At 45.9% G+C, this 24,026-nt stretch overlaps 1 protein-coding gene across 25 annotated transcripts in view; it reads right to left on the bottom strand.

Annotated features, from left to right (window-relative positions):
• LOC148106761 (ral-GDS-related protein-like) overlaps positions 1-20,707 on the bottom strand; it is a 130,233-nt gene extending 109,526 nt beyond the window's left edge. For 13 of the 25 annotated variants that reach the window (XR_015723519.1, XR_015723521.1, XR_015723524.1 and 10 more), the window contains exons 1-2: positions 15,806-19,932; positions 4,381-4,510 (exon numbers count right to left, since the gene is read on the bottom strand). Coding sequence is in view for 1 of the 25 variants with exons in the window: in XM_087860451.1 (XP_087716577.1) it covers positions 20,524-20,525 (2 nt within the window). In the remaining 24 variants the exon portion in view is untranslated. Of the gene's footprint in view, positions 1-4,380; positions 4,511-15,805; positions 19,938-20,523 lie in introns of those variants that run through there. The other 12 variants (XM_087860444.1, XM_087860446.1, XM_087860439.1 and 9 more) reach the window with 7 other exon arrangements.
• Between the last annotated feature and the right edge of the window lie 3,319 nt (positions 20,708-24,026).

Genomic DNA, 24,026 nt, shown 5'->3' with positions numbered 1-24,026 from the left:
GGAGAATTCAAGCAGATAGCAACACCGCATTTATCAACACTGGACCTGCTGGATGTCTGCCATTTGAACTGCAGGCAGCTTAGGGCCACGTCCAGCATGGGACTACTAAAATACAAGCATAACAATTTGAACTAGTTCAACTAGGGCAGAAAACTAGGTATTTCCCCAATCCTATAATAAAATGCTTAAATTCTTTTGCTCCAGACAAAGAAAAATTAAACTTGGCTCATTATACAATGAAATAAATTGCCAGCTCCTTGAAGGTATTTGTAAGATGGACACTCTCTACATTTCTGGCATAAGTGGGGACATTTATACGTACACGGGGTCCTCAGGCTACTCTGAACTCTCTTCCCCCTAACATGCAAATGAGAATTTCCCACCAGTCACAACACACTCTGAATCTATGCTTCCTGAACAGGTAACATACTCCACACGATCACTTTGCTTCTAATCGTCTCGTTTCAGTGCACAGTCCAACCTGGACAGTCCCTGACACCCACCTCTCACTCACCCGGACAACAGTGACAACCTGCCATCTGCGGAGGGTGTGGTGTCATAGCAATCTCTCCCAAGTGCTTTACAAGCACCAGCTCTGGAATCCTCACAGCCCTAACTGATTACTACTCTTGTTCCATTTTGCATGTGAGAAAACAAAGTCCAAAAAAACTTAAGACATTTTCCAAGGTCACACAGCAGACAAGGGAGAGAGAGATCAGGCATTCAAACACCAGCTTACCTTAGAATCATGATGCTATTCTGGCTTCCCAAGTTACCCAGATATTATTACTGCTAAAACAATGGACATGATTTGGGCTTTCCAAAGCAAACATGACAGAAAGATTCTTTCTGAAGCTGAGTAACAGTCAACATGACACCCTGCCATATTAGAAGATATCTGGCTTGAATTAACCATGCAGGCTGAGCCCCTGGCAAGAAATGGTCCGCTTGATGCTAACTGCCAAATAAAGCCCAAAACCACTGTTTCTCAATGCACAACATTCTAACCATTTAAATTATCTGTGAAGGTCTCTAACATCCAAAATATATAACCACTTCACACAGGTGTCCCTTCCTCTAAGCTCAGTGTACCAAAGGTTTCTGCACTCAGGCAAGCCGTAGTAACCTGTACTCTGAAGAACACAGGTCAGAAGAAACTTTCTGAAAAACCAAAAATGTATAAAGAATGCAAACATGATTATGAAAGTTATCTGGGCAAACAAAAGCTTCTTTACGCTTCAAAATAATTTTCTAGTCAAACACATTCTAATACTAGACAGTGGAGCAGCTCATAGGTCATAGGTCACCGCATCCCATTCATCTGTGTGCCAGCGCATGGTACAGGGTCTGCGGTCCAACCGGTAGTAAGCTGCTGATGATGTGAATACATTAGGGAAATGAAGAGGCAATATTACTAATTGCTGAAAAACCGGTATTAGGAACAACAACAACAACAATAAATCGCCCGTTCTACATGCAGAGTACACGGTGAATACCAACTGCTTGCACTTCTTAGATACGCTGGTCAAACTCATCAGGGAATAAGATTAGCTTTTAAATCCCCACAACAGAAATAACTACATCACTGGGAACTGTATTTGCTGAACCTCAGGCTGATTCTTCCCTAACTAGCCATGTACTAAGAACTATGTTCTGTCACATTTGTCAAAGAGTTATGATAATCTCCACTTAACAGATAAGAAAACAGATTTAGAGCTTAAGGAACCTGGTCAACATGCAGGGAATAAGAATCGAATCTGAGGTTCAAAGCAAGACCTATCCAACACCCATCCTCTTAACCACCATTCTGTTCTACACTGTAAATAATATCCATAGAAAATTCCACTGCGCAAAGGCTCATTAAAAATACGAAAGAAACACTATTCTACTCAAATTAATTAATAGGCACAGTTAACATATTCAAGACAAGACAACACTTCAATTGTACACATATGAACGAATGGGCTACTAAGGTATACCTAAGGGTCATTCTGTCTACCTGAGAGAGGCACCAAAGGAAGGACCCATGAACCAAATGCGTGCAGTACTTAGCAGGAAATCTCCTGCAAGGCCTGGGAGTGGTAAGTGATCAAGAGACACAGTCGTGCGGGCATCACTGGCCTCGGTGGAACTGGAGATCACTACCTGGGCAAATGGAAGCAGTTTGCAAAGCGAAGGGTCCCAGATCTAGGTAAGGAAGACGAAGCACATTCCCTCCTGCCTCTCCTAGAAAGAGCAACTAGGAAGGCTGGAAAGAGTAACTGCAGAAGCTCTCTGACCACTCTGAAAAGTAAACTGGAGCAGGGGGATTAGGAAGCAAGACTGGATTTAAACCACGACCAAAATCAGCAGATTTCAATACAATGGAAAGTCTCCTTGCACGATATCCTAAATGGGGAGGGCACACCCCAAACTTATTCAGCATAGGAAGAACCAGAAAAGCGTCAATTCCCGTGGGAGGAGAAAATCAACACAAGCCAATATCAAGAAGGGAACAAATATGACAATCAGCCCAGAGGGACTTTAAAACAACTACTGTACAAATAATTCCACAAACAAGCATACACACAACATACTCGATATCGCAAATTCTTCTTTTCCTTTTCTCTCTTAAACCCACTGGCTCTGGCCCCCACCACTCCACGAACTTCTCCCTCTAAGACTACCAACGACCTCTGCACTGCTCAATCCAATCATTAGAGCCCAGGGCTCGTCCTTTCGACAACTGACAAGAGCTGATCTCCCACTCATGTTCTCGTGATTTTCTTCTTACCCCACCGATGGCTCCCTCCTTCCAGAGTCGCCCAGGGCTCTGTCCTTTCTCCTCTCAGCTATGCTTACCTCCCAGGCAAGCTCATTCAAATGCTGCTTCTATGCTAACAAAGCTAAAACTTGTCCCTCCGGCTCAGCCCGACTGCCTGGCCTTGCGCTGCACTGACCGCTGTTCACTCTGCACCGCAGCCCCACCGCGGCCTGCTCCTGCGCATCACCGAGACGGCAGAGCTACTTCTCCCAAAACCCCTTCCCGCTACAGCTCAGGGCGGCGGGCAGGGAACGCTAATAAGAGGCAACGTGGGCAAAATGAAGAGAAACATCATTCTCTTCAACTCTGCCAGCCCTCCCAGAGGTAGGGATGGATTCTAATTCCCCGTACGACTAATTGTCGAGAATGGCCCGGGTTTTCCTGACCAAACCCTGGCAGGTGTACTCTCTGCCGGGCCTGCTTGTAGGCCCCTTGGGGAAGTGGAGCATCACCGAAGAGAACTCAGTGAAACGTCCGACACCTCCAAGCCCAGGTGCTGACTGGCCCGCCCCCTCCACAAACCTTCCTACACACAGCCTTCTCCGTTCACGACAACGTCCGCCTTCCAGCTGCTGAGGCGAGAAACAACGGACGTCATCCCTGCCGCCTGTCTTCCTCCCACATTCCCCATCCAGTCTTGTCAGCAAGTAATGTTGGTTCTTCCCACAAAAGAGGCCCAGACGCTGTCCCCTCGCCATCATGCTCACCAACACCATCGTGACCGGAGCCACCATCCCTCACCGAAATGACTACAGCACTCCGGAACAGGCCTCCCCGCTCCCAGCCCTGCCACCCTAGCATACACGCTCACCACGGCCGACCGATTCCAAGCCTAGATCAGACGGCATCGCTTCTCTGCTCCAAACCCTAAATGGTCCCTCATCTTACATGGATGACAACAGAGAGTCAGTGAAGGAACGAGGCGAAGGACTGAGCCAACTGGTGTTCCCCACACTGCTAGGCTGTTTGTTCAAGGGGTCAATGGGACTGAAGAAGGGGCCTCTGAGGGCAGTCAGTGTGGAACTGCTGGTGAGAACACTTTTAAAGATATTAAGAAAACCCTGATTTAATACAACCTGGAGTAGAATCTGCTAAGACACATTATAACTGATGACAGTAAAAATATCTGCAGAGCAGAAAAAGGGTTAGCTGGAAAATATACAATGATGAAAATATAAGTTGCTTAAAGCATTTAAACTATGGTTATTCAGTCTATCATTCATGAGCAGGAGCTTTGTGGAAAGTATTCGAACCCATCATGTGTTACTGAGCCAGTAGTACCAACGGCAACCTCATGAAATAGCCTGACTTGTCCTACCACACTGCAGTTCAATGGTTTGTGCAAGGCTCTGCTGTGACTTTTCAACCACAGAGCCAAGACTGAAATCTATTTGAAAAAGACCCCCCCCTTTACTCATCACTATTACCAAACACTCAATTGCTTCGGAAATTAGCTTTTGCTCCTACATGTTAACATTTCTTCATGAGCTCAGCCTAAATTGACAAGGCACAGCAGCGCTCATATGAGGGACTTCGGGCAGTGACGGCATTTCAGTGGCTGCAAGCATCTTACTCACAAGCAACGTCCGACGCGGCCACAGGGCTCCCCCGCCGCCACAAGTTAGAGCAGCGCCTGCTGACTCACTCGGAGGAGCGTGCAACTCCTGACCTCAGGGTGGAGTTCACGCCCCACGCTGGGCATAGAGGCTAATTAAAAATGAAAAAAATTAAAAGTTAAAGAGAGAAGTGGATTTGTGTCCCCACACAAACGTGTAGCAGATGTGTTTTGAGCTCAAACTACAGTTCCAGCGGCATTTCTCAAACCTCAATGCAAGTACAATGAAAATTCACGTATCTCAAACCCACTTCACCGAGCAACTGAGGCACTTCCATCAGACCATCCATCGGAGAGAGGAATCTGCGCTGTAATGACGTGCGGAAAGGCAAACATCAAAAAGAATCTAGTGGAATTCTATCGATGTCTGCCAAACGATGAATACACTAAACTGAAATGATATGCTTCCGAACTGGTATCAGTGTGCAAGAGCACCTACGAGTATGCGGACACTGTCAGAGATGACATCTGTAACCTTCCGTGCAGATCAGCCCCGAGACTGAACATTTGTCATTGGTTGTGATGATACGGAACACTACCTGTGAGCTCCAATTACAAAACATGTTATCCAACCCTCCCCCGAAAAAAAATTCCATTCTTATTAGACCTGTATTAAAATATATATACATACTCAACTATTATTTGAAATTCTGTCAATAAAAATTTTATAGATATTAGTGTTCTCTCCTGTTATGTAAGTACTTACATAATATCCTTCATTTTGCCTCTTAGTCTGCAAAACCTAAAATATCTACCATCTGCCCCTTCACAAAGAAGCCTGCCGATCCGTTTCAGTCATCTTCCCCAGATCTTCTGACCACAGGTACAGCTAAGGCACATACCACATATCTTTAACTTCTCAGCTGTTTTTTTCTTTTTAACTTAAGTCTGTCATTTTACCTTTATTCCTTATAAATTTTACCTTGTTGATTTTAGCACTTCATTACAACCTGTCGAAGTATTTTCAAATCCTGATTCTAAAAATGAACGGTCTCCCAGCATTAACTCCTGTTCTTTACTCAAATTCTTGATGAAAACATTACGACAGGTGTCAAGTATGACACACTTCTGGAGACATCTTCACTTGGGTGCAGAAATTCTGGTATTTTAGTTTTGTGGCAAATTACACTACATGTGGTTGCAATGTATCTTCTACCTACGAGCAGTAATTTCTTTTCTTTTTTTTTGGAAGATTTTATTTATTTATGTGACAGAGAGAACACAGCAGGCGAGTGGGAGAGGAAGAAGCAGGCTCCCAGCGGAGGAGCCCGATGTGGGACTCGATCCCGGAACGCCGGGATCACACCCTGAGCCGGAGGCAGACGCTTAAGGACTGCGCTACCCAGGCGCCCCAAAAGCAGTAATTTCTTGAACTCCCTAGTAATGACAGGAATAACAATTTACTTTCTAGGCTGTATGCAGGAAAGGATTAAGCTTGCCCCAGGGAAGATTTGGCCATTGCCCAGCTCCTGGGAAGTCACCTCTGAGCCTTTGGAATCCCCTGCCTGATAAGGCGGTCTTTGTTTAGCTGGGGGCCTTCGGCCACACCAGACAGTCCATGCTAACAATTTGATTTCTGGTGGAGCCTTGCGCCACACACGACACCAGTTTGATCTCCAGAGGGACTGGAGACTAAACTCAGCCATGTAGGCAGTGCCTATGGGACAACCCCCAATACATATCCTGGACACCAAGGCTCAGGTGAGCTTCCCTGGTTGGCAGCATCGGTGCTGGGAGAAGTCAGCACACCTGCACTGCGAGAGGACAACTAGAAGCGCATGCTTGGTCTTCCCTGGACTTCGCCCGGTGTGCCTTTCCTTCACTGACTTCTGTCTGCATCCTTGCCCTGTAATAAACCATAACCATGAGGATAATGGCTTCTCGCAGTTCTCTAAGTCCTTCTAGTGAACCACGGAACCTGCAGGTAGTCTTGGGGGCCTCCCAAACTCTAGGTCCTGATGATTTACAACGTCCTTACAGCAACACTACAGCAGTGTTCTTTCAGCACGAGGAGATGCTAGTTTAAAATGCAGGTGACAGGGGCGCCTGGGTGGCACAGCGGTTAAGCGTCTGCCTTCTGCTCAGGGCGTGATCCCAGCATTATGGGATCAAGCCCCACATCAGGCTCCTCTGCTGGGAGTCTGCTACTTCCTCTCCCACTCCCCCTGCTTGTGTTCCCTCTCTCGCTGGCTGTCTCTGTCTCTGTCGAATAAATAAATAAAATCTTTAAAAAACAAATAAACTAAAATAAAATAAAAAATAAATAAAATGCAGGTGACAGGCGTCCACATCAGCAATGATCATCCAACATCTCTGTGGGATAACACCAGGCATTTGCATTAAAAAAAAATTTTTTTTTGAGAAAGAAAAAGCCAGATCACGAGGCGGTGGGGCAGGAAAGGAGACTCCACACTGAGCACAGAGCCTGACACAGGGCTGGATCTTATGACCCTGAGATCATGACCTAAGCCCAAAACAAGAGTAGGACACTTAACTGACTAAGGCACCAGGCCCCCCTGCCTGCATCTCTCATATACTCTCCTTGGTGATTCTTACATACACTACTTTCAGGACCACTGACGTACCCAAAAGCTTCCTGAGGCAGTGACCGTCTTTTTTTTTTTTTTTTAATTTACTTACTTACTTACTCACTTATATAATCTCTACACACAACGTGGGGCTCAAACTCACAACCCCAAGATTAAGAACCACATGCTCCACCCACTGGGCCAGCTAGGCACCCCAGGACTGTCTTCTTTTTAATGAATCCCCATCAGGACAAGATGCTCAAGAGTCAAGAGTGACTCAGGACAATGCTCTAAATCTGGTAGAGAAGTGAGAACAACTGGCATTATTAGTCTTCTAAAACTTAGACTATATACACGTGTGAGATTTGTTTTGTCATTCCTCAAATATCCAAGACAATGTAGAAATAAATGACTGAATGCAAACCACAAGTTACTTGGATACAGTGTGAACAACGGATTCAATGGTGTCCATTTCTCACCCATTTTTCAATTACATCCATTTTTTTCAATCTCCTGACAGTTAATAGGAAACCTGAGTTTTAGAAGCTGTCTTCATACCCTTCTCATCTACTAAAAAGATCACCCATGAGCTAAAGGTCAAGACAGCTGAGAGAATCTTGAGAGTTCTCCTCTGTCAGTATCAAGGAGCCATTTACCCAAGGAGCCTTACCCTGTTATTTCTTCATCTCTACAGTGGGAGCCCCGGACCAGCTGATCCCTAAATTTAGATCAACCTCTAAAACCCTAGACTACCTAAAACAATAAAAATAAAGGAGGCAAACACCCAGTGGAAAAGTTTAGAATTTCCAATGAAATAGTTGAAAGGGCAGACTCAAAGACGAAAATCAAACATCAACTCTTCACCAACCAAATCATCAACCGTCACCCGACAAAAATTAATTCATATGTAGACAACTTGCATTTAAACTAAGTTACTCCTGCTACCTCTTTTATCAAGTCAATTCCTTAGGACACAACTAATGTATTTTTCCCAAAGCAGAAAGCAAAGCTTTTTTTTGCCATGACACAGCCAAGGAGACGCCAAACTTTTTACCTACACTGGAATCACAATTATCCCCAGCCTGAAATCTTAAGGGTGATATTTTAAACAGCCTAGGGGTTTTCACTTCTAACGTCTACACCATCACTGAATTCCATCATTTCTTAGATCTTTGCCATTCATGACACTTGGCCCTTAATGGAGGTCACAGTCCTGTCAACAGGAAAAGGGAAACTTTCTCAGACATAAACCCATTTCCAAACGCTCCCCTCTAAGCCTCAACTGCTATAGGGCAGCCATATATCACCAAAAACAGCAAATCTCTGCACGGACTGCTATAATCTAGAGTCTGTAATTCCTAAATTACATATAACGCTAATGTCAAACACGAACCAATCCAGTTTAGACTCCAGGACACCACATTCATCTGCCTGGTGCGAACATAAACCACCAGCTGCCCAGTTCCTCCTGCATCTGTTCACGGAAGAGCTAACTGTAACAGGACGAGTTAGGTACTGTCTTACAACTATTAACTATCAACGCACTTCTGAGCGGACAGAAAAACTACACTCCTTTTTGGAACTAACACAGCCAACTAAAAGTGACACTGGTCCATCTCTCAGAGCCATGGGACTGTTAAGATATTCCTAATAGTTTATAAACTTTAGCTTCATCTCATGTACAACAGCATGTTGAAACATCCATGCCAACGAGAGTCCCAAACTCTCCTGGCTGGCCTTCTATGTACAAAAACCGGGCCTTGTTTTGTCTCTCGGAGGCCAGGGGAGACATCTGCACTGCTGGCTGGTAGACCTCGGTTGGTACAGTTGGGCTCAGGTGACAGCTTCATGTGCCTGTGTTTTATGTAGCGGTCTGGGATGTATGACACTTAAAGTAACAGTCCTGTGATTTGGATGCTTAGCTTTCCCTTACAGCCGCACACCCGGGCAGAGTGTCAGACATCCACAGTCCAATAACAAGGAGTGCCCCCGCCTTGGGCTGGGCTCACTTTTGATAATGGGATGAAAGCCCAAGCATCCTACCCCAGGAAAACAGCTCATGTGCATACACACAATTCTGCGTACCGCTTCTGGGGTTCATGGACCTAGGAGACAGCATTTCCTCCTTAAGCAACAAACAGTCTGATCAGTAAGCACTTAAAAACAAAAAGATCTTCATGGACTTTTCACCAAGGGAGAAATCTGGGAGCCATCCTGGAATTGCTCTGGACACCCCCTCTCTCAGCCCTGGCTCTTCATTTCCCAGGTCAGAGCCTGGAGACTGGCTGAGAAACAGGCTTCAAATCACCCTCTCTCCAGTTCCTCAGTCACGCCCTTAATTAAGGCCTTCTTCACTTGTGTGTACAACGTAATTGTAGAATTAAAAGGACACAGGCTGTTAGATTGGACCATCTGAACTTTGCCCATCACTTTACTAGCTGGGCGACAGACACCGGGCAGCCATTCCCTTAATGACAAAGGCTTGGCTCCTCTCCCTTCTGAAGCGCATGACTGCAACACCTCCGTGACCGACCCTTGTACTAGTTAACCACCCGCTTGTCATAGGAATCTGCTCCCATCAGAATCAACCACACGCTGCTCTGATCTTGTCAATAGTATCAACCCTACCTCCTTCTCGACCCAACCCTTTCTGTACTCCTAAACACTAGTAAAAACATCCAGTCTCACAGACCCCAGCCTCTCCCGCCTCTGCACCTTTAGAGCGGGCATGTCCTCCACGAGGCCCTGCCTGCTTCCCACCTTCCACTCTCTTTCTACAGATCCCTGCAGACAGCCAGACCTGCAGAGGTCACGGCATCTGGTCCACAGCCAGTTTCTGTATGGTTCTGGGCTAATCAAGGTTTTTACCCTTTTAAAGGTTGTTTAAAAAAAAAAAAAGGCAGCTATGTGACAGGCCCTATGTGGCCTACAAAGCCTGAAATGTTTACTATCTGACCTTTAACAGAGAAAGTTTGCTGACCTCTGAGCGTGACCGTGACGGGGACATGCCCTCCAGGTCCTCAGAGCACTCTGCTCTGGCACTATCACTGTAGGCATCACACTGCACGCTGACTGCCTCACTCCCCTCCTGTCTGTGCCCCCGGGGGCTGACACTACACCAGGCACAAGACAGGTATTTAATACTGTTGACGCCTCAACAACTGGGTCCACGTATACACAGATTTTTTTTGATACATGCCGCATAGTAAATGTAGTTTCTCATAATTTTCTCAACATCCTCTTTTCTCTAACTTACCTTTTTATAATACAGTATATGATACACATACAAAATATGTGCTAACTGCCGATTCTCAACTATGGGGAAGGGTCCGGCGGCCCGCACTGTTCAGGGGTCAACTGTCCTGGCACTTTACATGTGTACACCATCCCACATAGTAACTGCACGCAGAGCTTCAAAGATCACAGATACTAGAGTTTATATAGACAGTATCAGAAGTCACGTGACTAAAGGCAACGCACCAGGATTTGTACCTCAACCTCCTGTTTCCTAGTTAAGATGCTCTTTCTACTAAAAAGACCTGCGTCTCTACACAAACTATGATACCTAGACATCTTTGATGACTAATACCTGAGACTTTAGCTAAGGGTAAAATTTAATTTTTGACTCGCTATTTAATTTTGATAATTTTTAAATTACTGCTACTTTTTGTAAATTAAAGAAAAAAGAAAGAAACAGACACCCTAAGGAAGCACTAGGCAGGTATTTGTAAATTAAATATCAGTACTTAGTGGTTTTCTACTCAGTGCACCACAGCCTCCCATGATCCCACCTATACCGGTCTGAGAACCCACACCACCTTAGAGACAGGCTCCATGATACGCCTGTCAAAGAGGCTCAATCCTCTGTCTAGCTGTTCCTGCTCTAGGCGGACTTTGGAAAAAGTCAAGAGTCCGGCCAGCACTGTGTAAGAGAACGCTCCATGACGATGAAAATGTCCCATCTCTGCACTGTCCGAGGTGGTAGCCACTAGCCACACCTGCATACTGAGCACCCAAACTGGGGCTAGTGTGACTGTCAAACAGAACTTTTCATTTTATTTAATTTTAATTTAAAGAGCCACACACAGCTAGCAACGACTACAGGAGACACAGATCCAAGTCTAGACTCCAAACACTGCAGTGAAATAAAACACACTTTTCCCTGTATCCTTAACTACAGGCTATGTTATCTGGCCCAATCATTCCCCTGAAAAAGACTAAAAAAGATGGACAGAATACTTTAAAATCTTAAAATCAACCAGAAACTGACAAGACAATAAGGAAAGAACAGGCCAAAATTAAAGTGAAATCAGGAACCCAAAGAGATGAACAAGCACAGAAACCACCTCTGCCCTGCAGTCATTTGCCAATTCTGAAAATTTTCAACTTTCATTTTTACAACCATTCAGGGAAAGAGGAGTAAGAATCAAAAGCTGGGTCCCTTAGGGTGTTTAACCAAAAACACTACCTCCAGAAGCAGGGCCCTAAAGGCTACAGAGCTCAAGATAAAAGAAACCAGAGATGAGTCACCTCTCCAGTAAAATCACAGCACTGGGCGGTCCAAAATACCTCAAGCCTTAAACCTGCTTTAAACTGGTTGAAGCAAAAAAGAAAAAAAAAAAAAAAAAAAAAGCTCTCAGAAGGAGCTATATCTTCATTCTATGCCTCAATAGACTCCTACAAATAATCAGAACTAAGTTAAGAATCCTACAAATAATATCCTACACCATATATAAAAATGAATCACAGACCTAAATGTAAACCTGAAACTTTTCTAGAGGGGGATGGAGGGAAATAAAGGAGAAAACCTTTGTGACCTAGGATTAGGCAACAACTTCTTAACTACGACACTGAAAAACCACAGTCCAGGGGTACCTGGGAGACTCAGTCAGTTAAGTGTCTGCCTTGGGCTCAGGTCATGATCTCAGGGTGCTGGGATTGAGTCCCAAAGGCAGCAGGCTCCCTGCTCAGCGGGGAGTCCGCTGCTCCCTCTCCCTCGGCCCCTCCCCCATCCCGCTCTCTCTCCCTACCTCGAATAAATAAATAAAATCTTTAAAAGAGAGAGAGAGAATGCAAAAACAAACCATAGCATGAGAGAAAAGCACAGCACACATCTGACAAAGACTTGTATCCAGAATATATAAAGAACCCACCAATAAGAAAAAAAATTTAATAGGCAAAAGATTTGAACACCAAAAGATACACAGGTGGCAAAACCACAAAGAAAAACCATTACACACCTATCGGAATGGCTGAAAAGCTAAAAGACTAACCATACCAAATGTTGCCCCAACGATCCAGCGTGACTGGAACTCTCACACAAAGCTGGGAGGAATGTGAAATGGTTCAGCCATTCCAGGACAGAGTTTGACACTTTCTCAAAAAGCCAACATAGGCCTACCACAGGATCCAGCCATTACAGTGCTAGACCCAACCATTTCCAGGAAAAACAAAAGCCGATGGTCACATGAAGACTTGAGCAAAATTATTCAAAGGCTTTATTTGTAATAACTCAAACCAAGAAACGACTCTCCACACACTGATCACGTTCGACGTCATTCCAAGCAACAGCAGGAAGAAATTCCTTGCAAGTCAGCAAGGGATTCTAAAACAGATACAGATCTGCAAAGGGTCAAGGAGGGCCAAGGTATGCTTAAAAAGGAACCAAGTGGGAAGAGTTCCACAATAAGACCTGTTATAAAACTAAAATAATTGAAGCAACTTAAACTGGGCAGTACCAGTGGAATTCAAGAAAGTCCAAAACAGATGCACATACACACGGACCTTTCATTTCCAAGAAAAGGGGCACTGCAGAGCGCTGGGGGAAAGATGCTCTTTTCAATGAACGGTGTTCGGACAACTAGCCTGTCCACAGGTTAATGAAGCTGGATTCCTTCTTCAGATTATGCACCAAAACCAATTCTGAGAGAATTACAAAGTTAAAGGTTAAAAGCAAAAGTATAAAAGCATTTAGAGAATAAATGAGGAACTAGTTCATGACCTCAGGGCAGGGAAAGACACAAAAAGCTTACAAAGGAAAAGACTGACAAATGGCACTAATTAAACTTAAGAACTTCTATTCATAAAAAAAAAAACCACAAAAAAACCACTGAGTCAGTGAAACTGCATATGACAAAGTGGGAAGAGACAGCAGCAAAATACATAACCAACAAAGAATGTGTGTTCTGAATATATATAGTCTACAAATCAATTTAAAAATAACCTAATAGAAAAATATGGGCACTTCGAAAAACAGTGCATCCGAATGGCCAGTAAATGTATAAAAAGATGTGCAACCTCACTGTAACCAGGAAAAGGCTATTTAAAACCACAAGGCAGCAACACGGCAGAAACCACCAGAAGGGGCGGGGCGGGGCGACTGACACAAGACCAGAGCAGGGCTGAAGCAGTCATGAGAGAGAAGACTGGGGGGCGGCTGGAGCCTCCCAGCACAGCGGGGAGCAACAGGAGACTCCCTCACTGAGAGGTGCTCCAGGCCAGGTGCTCTGATGTACATTTAGTGGGGTCACAGTCTATAACTGACTATAAACTAGAACTTTAACTTCACTTGACCAATGTAAGGAGAAAGAAACTGTTTCAGATCACTTTTTCCCACCAGCTCATTCCTTTTATTTTCTCCATCACAGGGCTGCACCACTGACTCAGTCTGATGGGGGCCGGAAGAGGACGTGGAAACATCCTTTGTACTTCGCGTCCACATGATGGTAACCTAAGTCCACCCGTCTGTCCCTAATTCTCTTCTCTACCTTAGTAACAACTTCATGTACTTCAAGGTCACAAGGCCCCCTCAGCAGGAGCACAGACTCTTCTTCAATCATTAAACCAATGACTGAGGGCCAACCCACTATAGGAGGAGGAGGAAGCTGTGAAGGACCCACAGATCCGTACAGGATAATACAGAGTCCCTGTCCCTGAGCTCACAATATTCTATTTGCCTTCAGGTGCGTCCAACTCTGCATAAGACATAGTAGAAAGTAAGCATATCACCAATTCCATCTTTGAACACTAACTTTTATCTAGCTCTGATCTTAGGGAAAAAATAAAGGACAAAGGCAAAACAATATATATTAAATTTAGATATGACTTTAATGCTAGGCATAGAATCAATTCACACAATACTGTTTTAGTAGTCACCCCAACACTTGGAAATCATCCTGACTGTAATATAAGCAAGCCAATCTTTCAACACCAAAACAAAACCACCAGGGAACACGTGCCTTGAGCACCCACATATACACACTTTCCTGCTATCTGCCAAAAACCACAAGTCCAGGGGCCATACAAATTGCTATTTCAATGCAAAATCATTTATTTAAAATCCAAACCAAGATTCAAAAGAATTTAATGACCTCAGCATAAAACATTCAAAATCCCTAAACAAAATTAGTTGTGAGGTCTTCCCAAGACTCTAGAAAACCTGAAAAACATACTGAAAAAGAGTCCTGAAGTGAAGGCAATCTCACTAGCAAATCTAAGTGGTCAGAAGCCAAACACATGCCTCTGCCATTTACGACTGATTTTTTGCCTGCTACGACTTGCATTTCTCTTAAAACACTCTCAAGTAGTGGTTGACAGACATTAGCATGCAACAGAAGCTCCTGGACAGCATGTTCAAACAGACTGCGGGCCCCACCCCCCGAGTCTGATTCAGGAGGTCAGAGGTGGGGCACGAGCACAGGCATTTCTAACCCGGCCAAGTGATGGTGATGCAGTTGTACTTTGAGAACCACTGCAAACAACCAGTTTACTGGTTTATTGTGGTGTGCGCACGCACGTGTTTCCCTTCGCAATAAGCAAGACCAAGGGGAACTTGCTGAGGAAGAACAAACTCTTTTTTTTACCCAAATACTGACTTTTCTTGCCTGAGTGAAGGTAAGTGACCTGTTGCTCAAAACGTTTACTCTGAACAACAACGTAAAAGACTCTCTAAGCAGATCATCGGAAGGCCGGTGTGTCATGGAACTGGCATTACAGTGTTAGGAAGATGGATTTTTTTTAAAGATTTTATTTATTTATTTGACAGAGAGAGACAGCCAGCGAGAGAGGTAACACAAGCAGGGGAAGTGGGAGAGGAAGAAGCAGGCTGCCAGCGGAGCAGGGAGCCCGATGTGGGGCTCGATCCCAGGACCTTGGGATCATGCCCTGAGCCGAAGGCAGATGCTTCACAACTGAGCCACCCAGGCGCCCCTGGGAAGATGCATTTTTAAAAATGGTTTCAGGGCATAATGTAAAACCCTTGTAAAGTACATGATGAATCCAACTGATTAGTAAAAGATACATTAGAGCTTCTAGACCAGTCATCAAGGATCTTTTATAAATCCCAACTTCCTAGGTCTTCAGAATATAGAATGAGTCCTAACGAACACATGACCAATTCCTACAAAATTAATTTCTAGAAAAAAACATTTGAAAACCATAAAGGGACAGAGAAATGCCTTTTTCCCGCAGCTCAAGTTTCATGATATTTATAATCTAAAATAAAGCAGACAAAGATAGAAACAGATAATCCAAGTTCTCCCTGGTATCAAGTCCTACCTGGTTTGTAAGTAAGGTTCTTTACCAAGGCAAACAAAAACAGTGGACTGCTGACTGATGCAGGAACAGTTCTCCAACAACGAATGAGCCTGGGTTCTTTCATTCAATAAGTATTGTGTCAGACACTGGGGATGCCATAGTGTGTAAAACAAAGTTTCTGCCCTCGTGTTGCTTAAATTCTATAAAAAGACACACAATGCACTACAAATATGGAAATGTATAAAACCACGTCAGCTCTTTCTTCAGTCCATCAAAGACAAACACATGGTGCTTTGGTCACAAGTAGACCCAACAAGCACCTACCGTTCACAGCACAATCCAAAGCACCAGATGGCAGGACTTTTAAGATAGAAAATGGAGGCAGAAAGGAGATCCTAGGCACAGACAGCCCATAGATACAACTTTTTAGGTTCTTCTGAGCCTTGGTTTTGGTCCACTGGCCCTAAATAAAGGAGGACAGAGTACGTCAAGTCTTAAAAGCACGATGGAAAATTCTAAATCGGCGAGAACGAGCACATTCACTTCAGAAACATTTATAGAGCAGCAATGTGTTAGAGATTATAAATTCTAGGATTTACTACAAGGGGATGAAACCTGCATGAGAAATTTACAATTTACTTTTCCCTCACATTACACCTTGCTTCCCACAAAACTATATTCATAAACACTGACACCCCCCCCAAAAAAAGTCACCAATGAAAAAACTCTGTAACAATGTAGAGGTTACTAAAGCACAACCTTGAACAAATAAGCGTCAATCACTGCACTATGCATTATATATTTGTATTTAACTGATTTTAAATTAACTTAAAACAAACAATTTTGGTATGTTCATTAAAATGTTTACCTACACCATGTTGGCCAGATCACAGCTTCATGATATGAAAGCGTCAGATTCAAACAGAAAATATAATTATTTCAACTCTCCCAGACACGGTACTTACACCTGCATGCTACTCACTCCCCCTTCGGAAGGCTGGGTTCAGATCTGTGAGACTACTGCTGCTCTAGTCCTGTCTGGTCCTAGAAGCTGCACAGAGAGTTCAGCAGGCCCAGCCAACAAGGACCTACCCCTTGTGGGCCAAGAGGCCCACGGCAAGCTCCTCGAACTCCAAACTTCCAGTGTCTCCTCTGCAAAAATGAGGATAGCAATAGCACAATCAATGCTTCTCAGGAGGAATAAAGGAGAAAAAGCATGAAAGCAATCACCTCAGGTCTGGCACGTGTCATCTCCCAGATTTAATTCATCAGTAAAAAGGTAGTGACACCTACCAACAACACACAATACCCCACACGTAGCAGTAACATTACATCTCCTCCCCTATCAGTGGATAACATTCACATGTATGACTTTGGTCATTTTTCTTGTTCTGAAAAATGAGTTTACAGTAAATGCCAATGTATATCAATAAGATCTAGGCAGAATTTGTTTCGTTCAATACAAAGCTTGCAAGGAAAGACCTTCATGTCCTGACAAATAAGTAAACTCTGTGACGATGCTACTTGTTCCCTTCTCGGAGGCTTTCAACTGCTAAAAAGTGGCAATAGTGCCACCCAGCCAAAAACATCTATTTCATACTTTCCTCTAAAAACCACTTCATTAGTGTTTATGCAAATCAGACCATAATTAACGGCATTTGCTAAAAATCTCACCTATCCTGAAAGTTGAATTACATATGCCTATCTGAATTTTATTTCCATGATAGAGCCTAGCAAAAAAAAACAATACAACTGTTACAGACAGGAAGAGAGGGGGTTCTTCTGGCACTTTATAATCAGAAACACATTTATGTAGTTCTGAATGGTAAGATTTGGCACCATTCCTAGAAATTAATGCCACAAAGTGGTAGACAGCAATTTCATTTCTCCTACACTAGGTTGCCTTTTGGTAGTCATGAAATGGAAGAGAGAAAAAAAAAAACCTTGCACAAATATTAGCAGAGAGAAAAAGCCATCAACGGTTTAAATAATCCACTACGAAACATGGTTTTCAGAAGAGACATAAAAAAACAACTACTTAAGGCAGCTGGCTGAGGCACTGAAACACAGGTACACCCAAACAGGAGCTGGAACCGCGCTCATCCTCTTCCACCGAGGATCCTTCTAAGGACAGAGATGCGACTTCAGATTTGAATGCTTACTGCACTCACAAACTTCCTGGAATTTACTACTATTCACTCAAATAAGGTCATTTACTTTGCCCAAGTTTTTAGAATTTGCATTTTAAATAATTTCTATAGGCATCAGTAAAAATTCCCAAAGACCCCCACAGCAATATTTTGCTAATTATTTAAGGGATTTTAGTAAGGACATACAGTAACGAAATAAGTTCTTAAGCTCGAGCTTTAAGACAAAATAAACTACTACAGAAACTAAACTTTACTGGTTTACAAGCCAAAAAAAACCCCTCATTTCACAAACGATAGAATTTTTAATTATATTGAAATTTAAAACAAGATTTTAGCCGAAAACTGTCTAAACTGAAAATGTTTACTTTCAAAAGTTAAAGACTTACATATTAAGACTTTGACTCTCATCTTTCCTGTGTTACCCTTGAGACAAGTATTTTCTCAAAATTAAGACACTTAAAAATACAGGAAAAAAGGTTTCCATAAAATCTTTAGAGATAGAGAAGTAGCAACTCAAAACTAACATCCAAAAAAGAAGAGTCATGTTCAAAATGACTCTTTACTACACGATAGAACATATACAGTACACAGAAGACACTATAATTTTTCCTGCGGGAACTAATCAGCATTTTTTTAAGGGGATAGCTTTAACAATACAATTGTTATTTAGACAATTTCTCAAACTTCCCAGCGAGAAAAGTTATGTGACTTGCTGAAGAACCCAATTTTAAGAATTGGGATGTCAAGTTCTCTAATTTCCAACAATGGGCATGGAGTGCTAGAGAAACGATGTTAGTGAGAAATGTTCTAATGATCTGCACTGTGGCTCCTAACTTCTGGTTTCACCGGACACTTCCACCCCATCGCACTCATGGAGCTTCACTCCTAATCACGACTCACCTTCAGCGGACCGCCGGCCTGAAAAGAGGCTGAAGTCCTCTCTCCTGTAGGGCTCTGCCCCAGGACTCTTGGCCCCAAACCTTAAACACTAAGTTCTGGATTCAATGTCTTTATTTATCCAAGGACTTGCTTCTTGATGCATCATAACCTCTGAACAATGCGTAGGTCCTTTTATTCAGTGTATATACTCAAGTCTTAGGTTGATTGTGGGATCCTTTAAAAGACAGCAATGGGTTTTAAACAATCTTTCCCCAGTTTTCATTATTAAATCAGAGTATATGATAATCACCGGAAAGATATTACTTAAAGAATGTGTAACATGGGATCTTGCTGCTTCGACAACATTTAGCACACAAATGTATTCAAGACACGAGTGGTAGGCTCATTCAGTGTTTCACCTCCAAGGACAGCCACAAAGAGAAAACAATGTACTCATAAAGACACCGGAACGCAAACTTTCTTCAGAAGTTTCATGTGTTTAAATATTGCAGGATGTTAAAAATTATCTCCAAAGCACAATGGCATGAAAAAATCACCTACATTGGATCTCAACAAAAATAAGGTGAATGCTAATTTGCAATGTATCTTTCCATCACTTCATCCACCTTTCAGGTTTTCAAGAGATGAGACAACTGACCAGAGTTCACACATTTCCAAGAGAAGACTGCTTCCATTATGAGTTTTACAAATAAAATATTAAGAGTGAGGCTCTGGTATTTCATTTCAAATAGTAATGGCCTATTTTTCCAACCACGAAAATGTTGACATTCTACCTAAGAATCCCAGCATTGGTCGTCTTATGTACAGATCCCCAAATCCTTACACCGCCTTCAGCTTGAATGTATTTCAACCAGTTCCCATAATTACTACATTACTATTATCTTAGTCTCACTGCCAAAAACCCAGCTGCAGGCTAACCATGCAAGAATGAGACACTGTTGAAATGACTAAAAAAATTTTTTTACCCTTACTGCATTAAGCTAAATCCTGCAATTAAATAAAACCAAGTAACACACACACCCCTCCTCCTCCTCCTGAGAAAAGAAAGGAAAGGAGAGAGAAAGAAACAACAAGTCCTTCTTCCACCTAAGCCAGAAGCAGAGCTGGGGGCTGGGTTGGGAAGAGGTAAACTTGGAGGCACAATGAATCAACGAGGTCTCCAGGGCTTTCGCCCCAAAAACCACAGGGCCACAGCAAGTTGAGCGCCAGCTGCGGGGAAAGAGCTGGCCCGGATCCGGGTTCGAGGCTCGCCCTTCCCTGCCGCAGGGCCAGTGAGTCCCCATATCGGGTCAGGGCTCTTCTCCCCCCTCCAGGTCCCCAAGGATTTCCCTCTTCCTCCTCCTTTCTCTCTCCCCCCTTTTGTCTTTGAGGCAATTGGCCAGCTCCCAAGGAGGCCGGCTGGCCTCCCCAAGCCCCTGGCCTCCCTGTGCGCTCCGGCCTCCAGCCCCTCCGTCTCTCCGAGACCCCCGAATCCACCAACTTCCCCATCTTTCACGAACCCCCCCAGGCCTTCTCATGTCCCCCAAACCTCCCCGTTTACCCGAGCCCCCGGCCTCCCCTCGTCCCCTGGCCTGCCGGAGCACGCCGACCTCCCCACAAGTCCGTCCTCCACCCATAGCCGTTCTCCCAGAACACGCCCCCTCGTCCCCCTTCCCTGGCCTCTCCTGTCCCCCCGGCGGCCTCCCCACATCCCCGTCCTCCCGGAAACCCCCAGTCCGTCCCACATCTCCCGACCCGCCCGCGCCCCGATCCTCCCCAGAGTGCCGCCCTCCCCGGGCCCCTCCCTCGTCCTCCCCACTTCTCCGGCCTCCCCACATCCTCGGCCTCCCAAGCGGCGCGCGGGAGGGGTCCGTCTCCGCCTCATCCGCCGCGCGGACCGGCTGGTTAGCCCCGCTCGGCCCTCCGCCCGCGGGCCGCGGCCCTGCCAACCCCCAGCACCAGGAGCCGGCCCACCTGCCCGCTTCCCGGCCCCCGCCCCCTCCCCGCACTCACATGTACCGCGCGGGGCGCCGGGAGGCGAGGGCAGACCACTGCGAGGCGGCGCCGCGAACCGACGGGCGGCGCTCCCTCCAACGCCTCACGCCGCGGGCGCACAGCGCTCCCGGCGGCGGCGGCGGCGGTCCCGGCGGCGGCGGCGGTCGCGGCGGCGGCGGAGGCGGCGGCGGCGCCGGCTGCGGCGGCGGCAGTAGCAGCAGCAGCAGCGGCGGGCTTGCGCCCTCTGGCCGTGCTGCGTAGGCGAGGGCCGCGCATGCGCGGCGACCGGCTGAGGAGCGCTTCACCGCCCCGGCGCGCGCCCGGCCGCGTCCCCGCGCCGAGCTTCCGCCCCCCCCACCCCCCCTCCGGAGGACCGGGCATGCGCCCGGTGGCCCGCGCATGCCCTGCACAACACGGGGCTCCGGTCCCGAGACCGCGCCGGACAGTCGCGCGGGGCATTCAGGACGGCAATGGACTGAGCGAGCCTGTGGTGGCCGGGTCTGGGGAAGCCTCGGCGGAGGCCGGGAGGCGCGGCCCGCCGAGCTGAGGTCCCGGAGGTCCCACTGGCGGCACTCTGGGCCGGCGGGGCTGGACCGACCTCGGGGAAGCCCTCCCACCCGCTGCCCTGCCCCCCACAGCCCGGACGCGGCCCCTTTGCAGGGCGTCCCTAGCCCGCCGCCCTGCAGCCCAGCCCCAGGGCCGGAACCCGCAGGGTCGCGCCCCCCAGTGGGCCGGGGCCTGGCCCGAGTCCTCGCGCGTGTCTTCGCCAGGCTTCCTGCCCACCCCGAGGAGTTAGGTGTCCCGGGACCCTCTGCACACAGGAGAGTGAGGCTCACATCAGGGATGTGTTCCGTGGCATCACAGCTAATGCTGGGCTGTACTTAGATTGAATCCTGAAAGACGGCCTGAAAGAGGCTGTGGGAGGTGGCTGGAGGTAGACAGATGTGGGGCCTGCGTGCTGGTCCCTGGGCTGCAGAAAGAAGAGGAGGACCCCCGGGATCTGGGAGTCACCAGGCCTAGGGCAGCTGAGCAGACCCAGGACACCAAGTGGAAGGGGCAAAAATGCACTCGTCCAGGGGCTTCTTCAGGCATCCTTAGGAACCTGGCGTTTGTTCTTTAGGCCGCAGGCAGCCTGAGGAGGGTTTCAAGCAGGAAGTAATATCTGATTTGTGTTCTTAAAAAAAAAAAAAATGGATAGGAAGGGGCAGGGCTACTTTCATCTTTATGGCGTCACTTTGATCCTCACCACAAGCCAGGAGGGTCCTGGGATGGATCCATGCATTGGTCTCCCTACTCAGAGGGGAGTCTGCTTCTCCCTCTCCCTCTGCCCCTCCCCCTGCTCTCTCTCTCAAATGAATAAATAAAATCTTTAAAAGAACAAAGGTAATAAATATCCCAAACTCATCATTTCCTGATGGCTTTACTACATACTGCCATCATCTACGCTCTCGTCTGTTGTATCTTTACAGCAGAAATCCACGGAAATGACGTGACGAGCCGCTGACATCTCTTCCTGACTGTTCAGTAAGGGCAGGCTGGGAGCTTGAAATCAGCCACGGTGGGAATATGCACCCCATGGAGACTGGCACACGCCACAAATCAGCATCCCCCCCCCCGCGGGAGCCTGTTATATTTACCAGCATTGCACGGTCTATGTGCTGCATGGTGAGATGACATACAGTCTGGAAACAATGAGACAGGGACATTTAAAACAAAGCTTCATTTTAGTCCAACGAAATGAAATGCGTTCTGAGCACCTGCGAATTCCGTGCCCACCTCTCGCTTCCTCCGCCGTTGACTCTCCGTGATGACAGCTGTGATTTGTGAGCACCTGGTAGATGCCAGGCGTATGAAGTTGTATTCTCTTATTATCACTTTCCGGTTCAGTGTGAATATTGTCCCATTTCATGAATGAGAAAACGGAGGCACAGAAGGGTTAAGACACTGCCCAGGATCAAACCTTTTGCACCCTGCCTCAGGGCCTCTTGTCTGGCTCCGTGTGTACCGTCCCCCTTTCTTGCCCGAAGCAATCCAGAATCTGCAACTATGTCATTGGACATGTCGTTACTTTAAGTTCCAATTGATCTTCATATCCACTTGTTCTGCGTTTTCTGAAATGTCATTTATTCTTTGGCTTGAGCGATTTTCCTTTCCATCTTCTCCACTCTCTGCGATTGCATTTAATGGCAACGTTGATAAAGCCCTTTTCTTTAGGGTGATCTTGCCAAAGCGAGGGGTACTTTATAACCTTCAGCAGATAATTAATGCGTGTGACAACCCACAGACATTGCACACACTTCAGCAGGACGATTGGGAGGAGTTCACAAGCACCTGAGCTGGAAATAAATTACAGGGGAAAGGCCTGCACCCCCTCCCCCGGGAACCCACACTCCGAGGCTGGCACCTCCTCCTTCCCGCAGCATCCTTGTTAACAGTGTCGGCAGCCAGCATGGTCACCGTAAGGGGGAAACCGAGGCAAGGAAGTGCCTCACCCAGGGCATCAGCAAATCAGCACCAGAGGTGTGTGGGACACAGGAGTTCTGGGCAGAACCCAGCCAAGAACGGGGATTACCTCATGCTAAATCCAGTGTTTGTTGAACGACTGAATGAAGGTCCCTATGTACTCCTTTCTCCCCGTGAATATGTACAGCGTGTTACCTTTGACCCTCTGACTGTGGTTAAAGTGAAGAGAAAGAAAAGAAAAGAAAAGAGAAGAGAAGAGAAGAGAAGAGAAGAGAAGAGAAGAGAAGAGAAAAGAGAAAAGAAAAGAAAGAGAGGTTTTTCTTTGTGATGAGAACTCTCAGAACTTGCTCTTCTCACACCTCTCAAATACACCATAGAGCAGTAATGAACTGTAGTCCTGGGGTGTACTGTAAATCCCTATTCCTTATTGATCTGAAACTGGAATTTGTACCTTTTCACCATTCACTAAATTCCCGCACCCCCTCCGCCCTCTGCTTCTGGTTACTTCAATCTGATCTCTTTTTCTGAGTTAGTCTTCCCCCTTTTCTCTTCTTTGTCTCAGATTCCACAGAGAAGGGAAAAATAGCTCTCTGTCTCTCTCTCTAGACAGGATCAATCTCTCTCTCTCTCTATGCTTCTCTACAGAAAGTCTTTGCCCTGTCTCCCTTATTTCACTTGGCATCATGCTTTCAAAGTCCGGTACTGTTAGCACACTTAGCGGGATATCCTTTTCTTCTGGCTGATTCCTATGCTATTCTCTAGGTACCACTTCTTTCCCTACTCAGCACTAAAGGGCACTGATGTTTTCCGTGTCCTGGCTATTGAAAATAATGCTTCTTGAACATGGAGGTGCAGGTAGTTCTCTTTTTAATTTTTGGAGGGACGTCCACAGTGTTCTGCATAGTGACAGTACCAATGTGCATTACCACCAGTGGTGCCCAAGGATTCCCTTTGCTCCACATCCTCACCAGCATTTGTTATCTCTCGACTTTTGGAGGGTCGCTCTTCCCGCCAATGTGATGTGATGTCTCATGATGCTCTTGGTTGCATTTTTCTGT

Source organism: Ursus americanus, unplaced genomic scaffold, assembly GCF_024610735.1.
Source record: "Ursus americanus isolate L20-20 unplaced genomic scaffold, mUrsAme1.1.p SCAF_65, whole genome shotgun sequence".
Classification (NCBI taxonomy): Eukaryota; Metazoa; Chordata; class Mammalia; order Carnivora; family Ursidae; genus Ursus; species Ursus americanus.
Note: the sequence above shows the minus strand (reverse complement) of the source record. Positions and strands in the feature narration are given on the sequence as shown.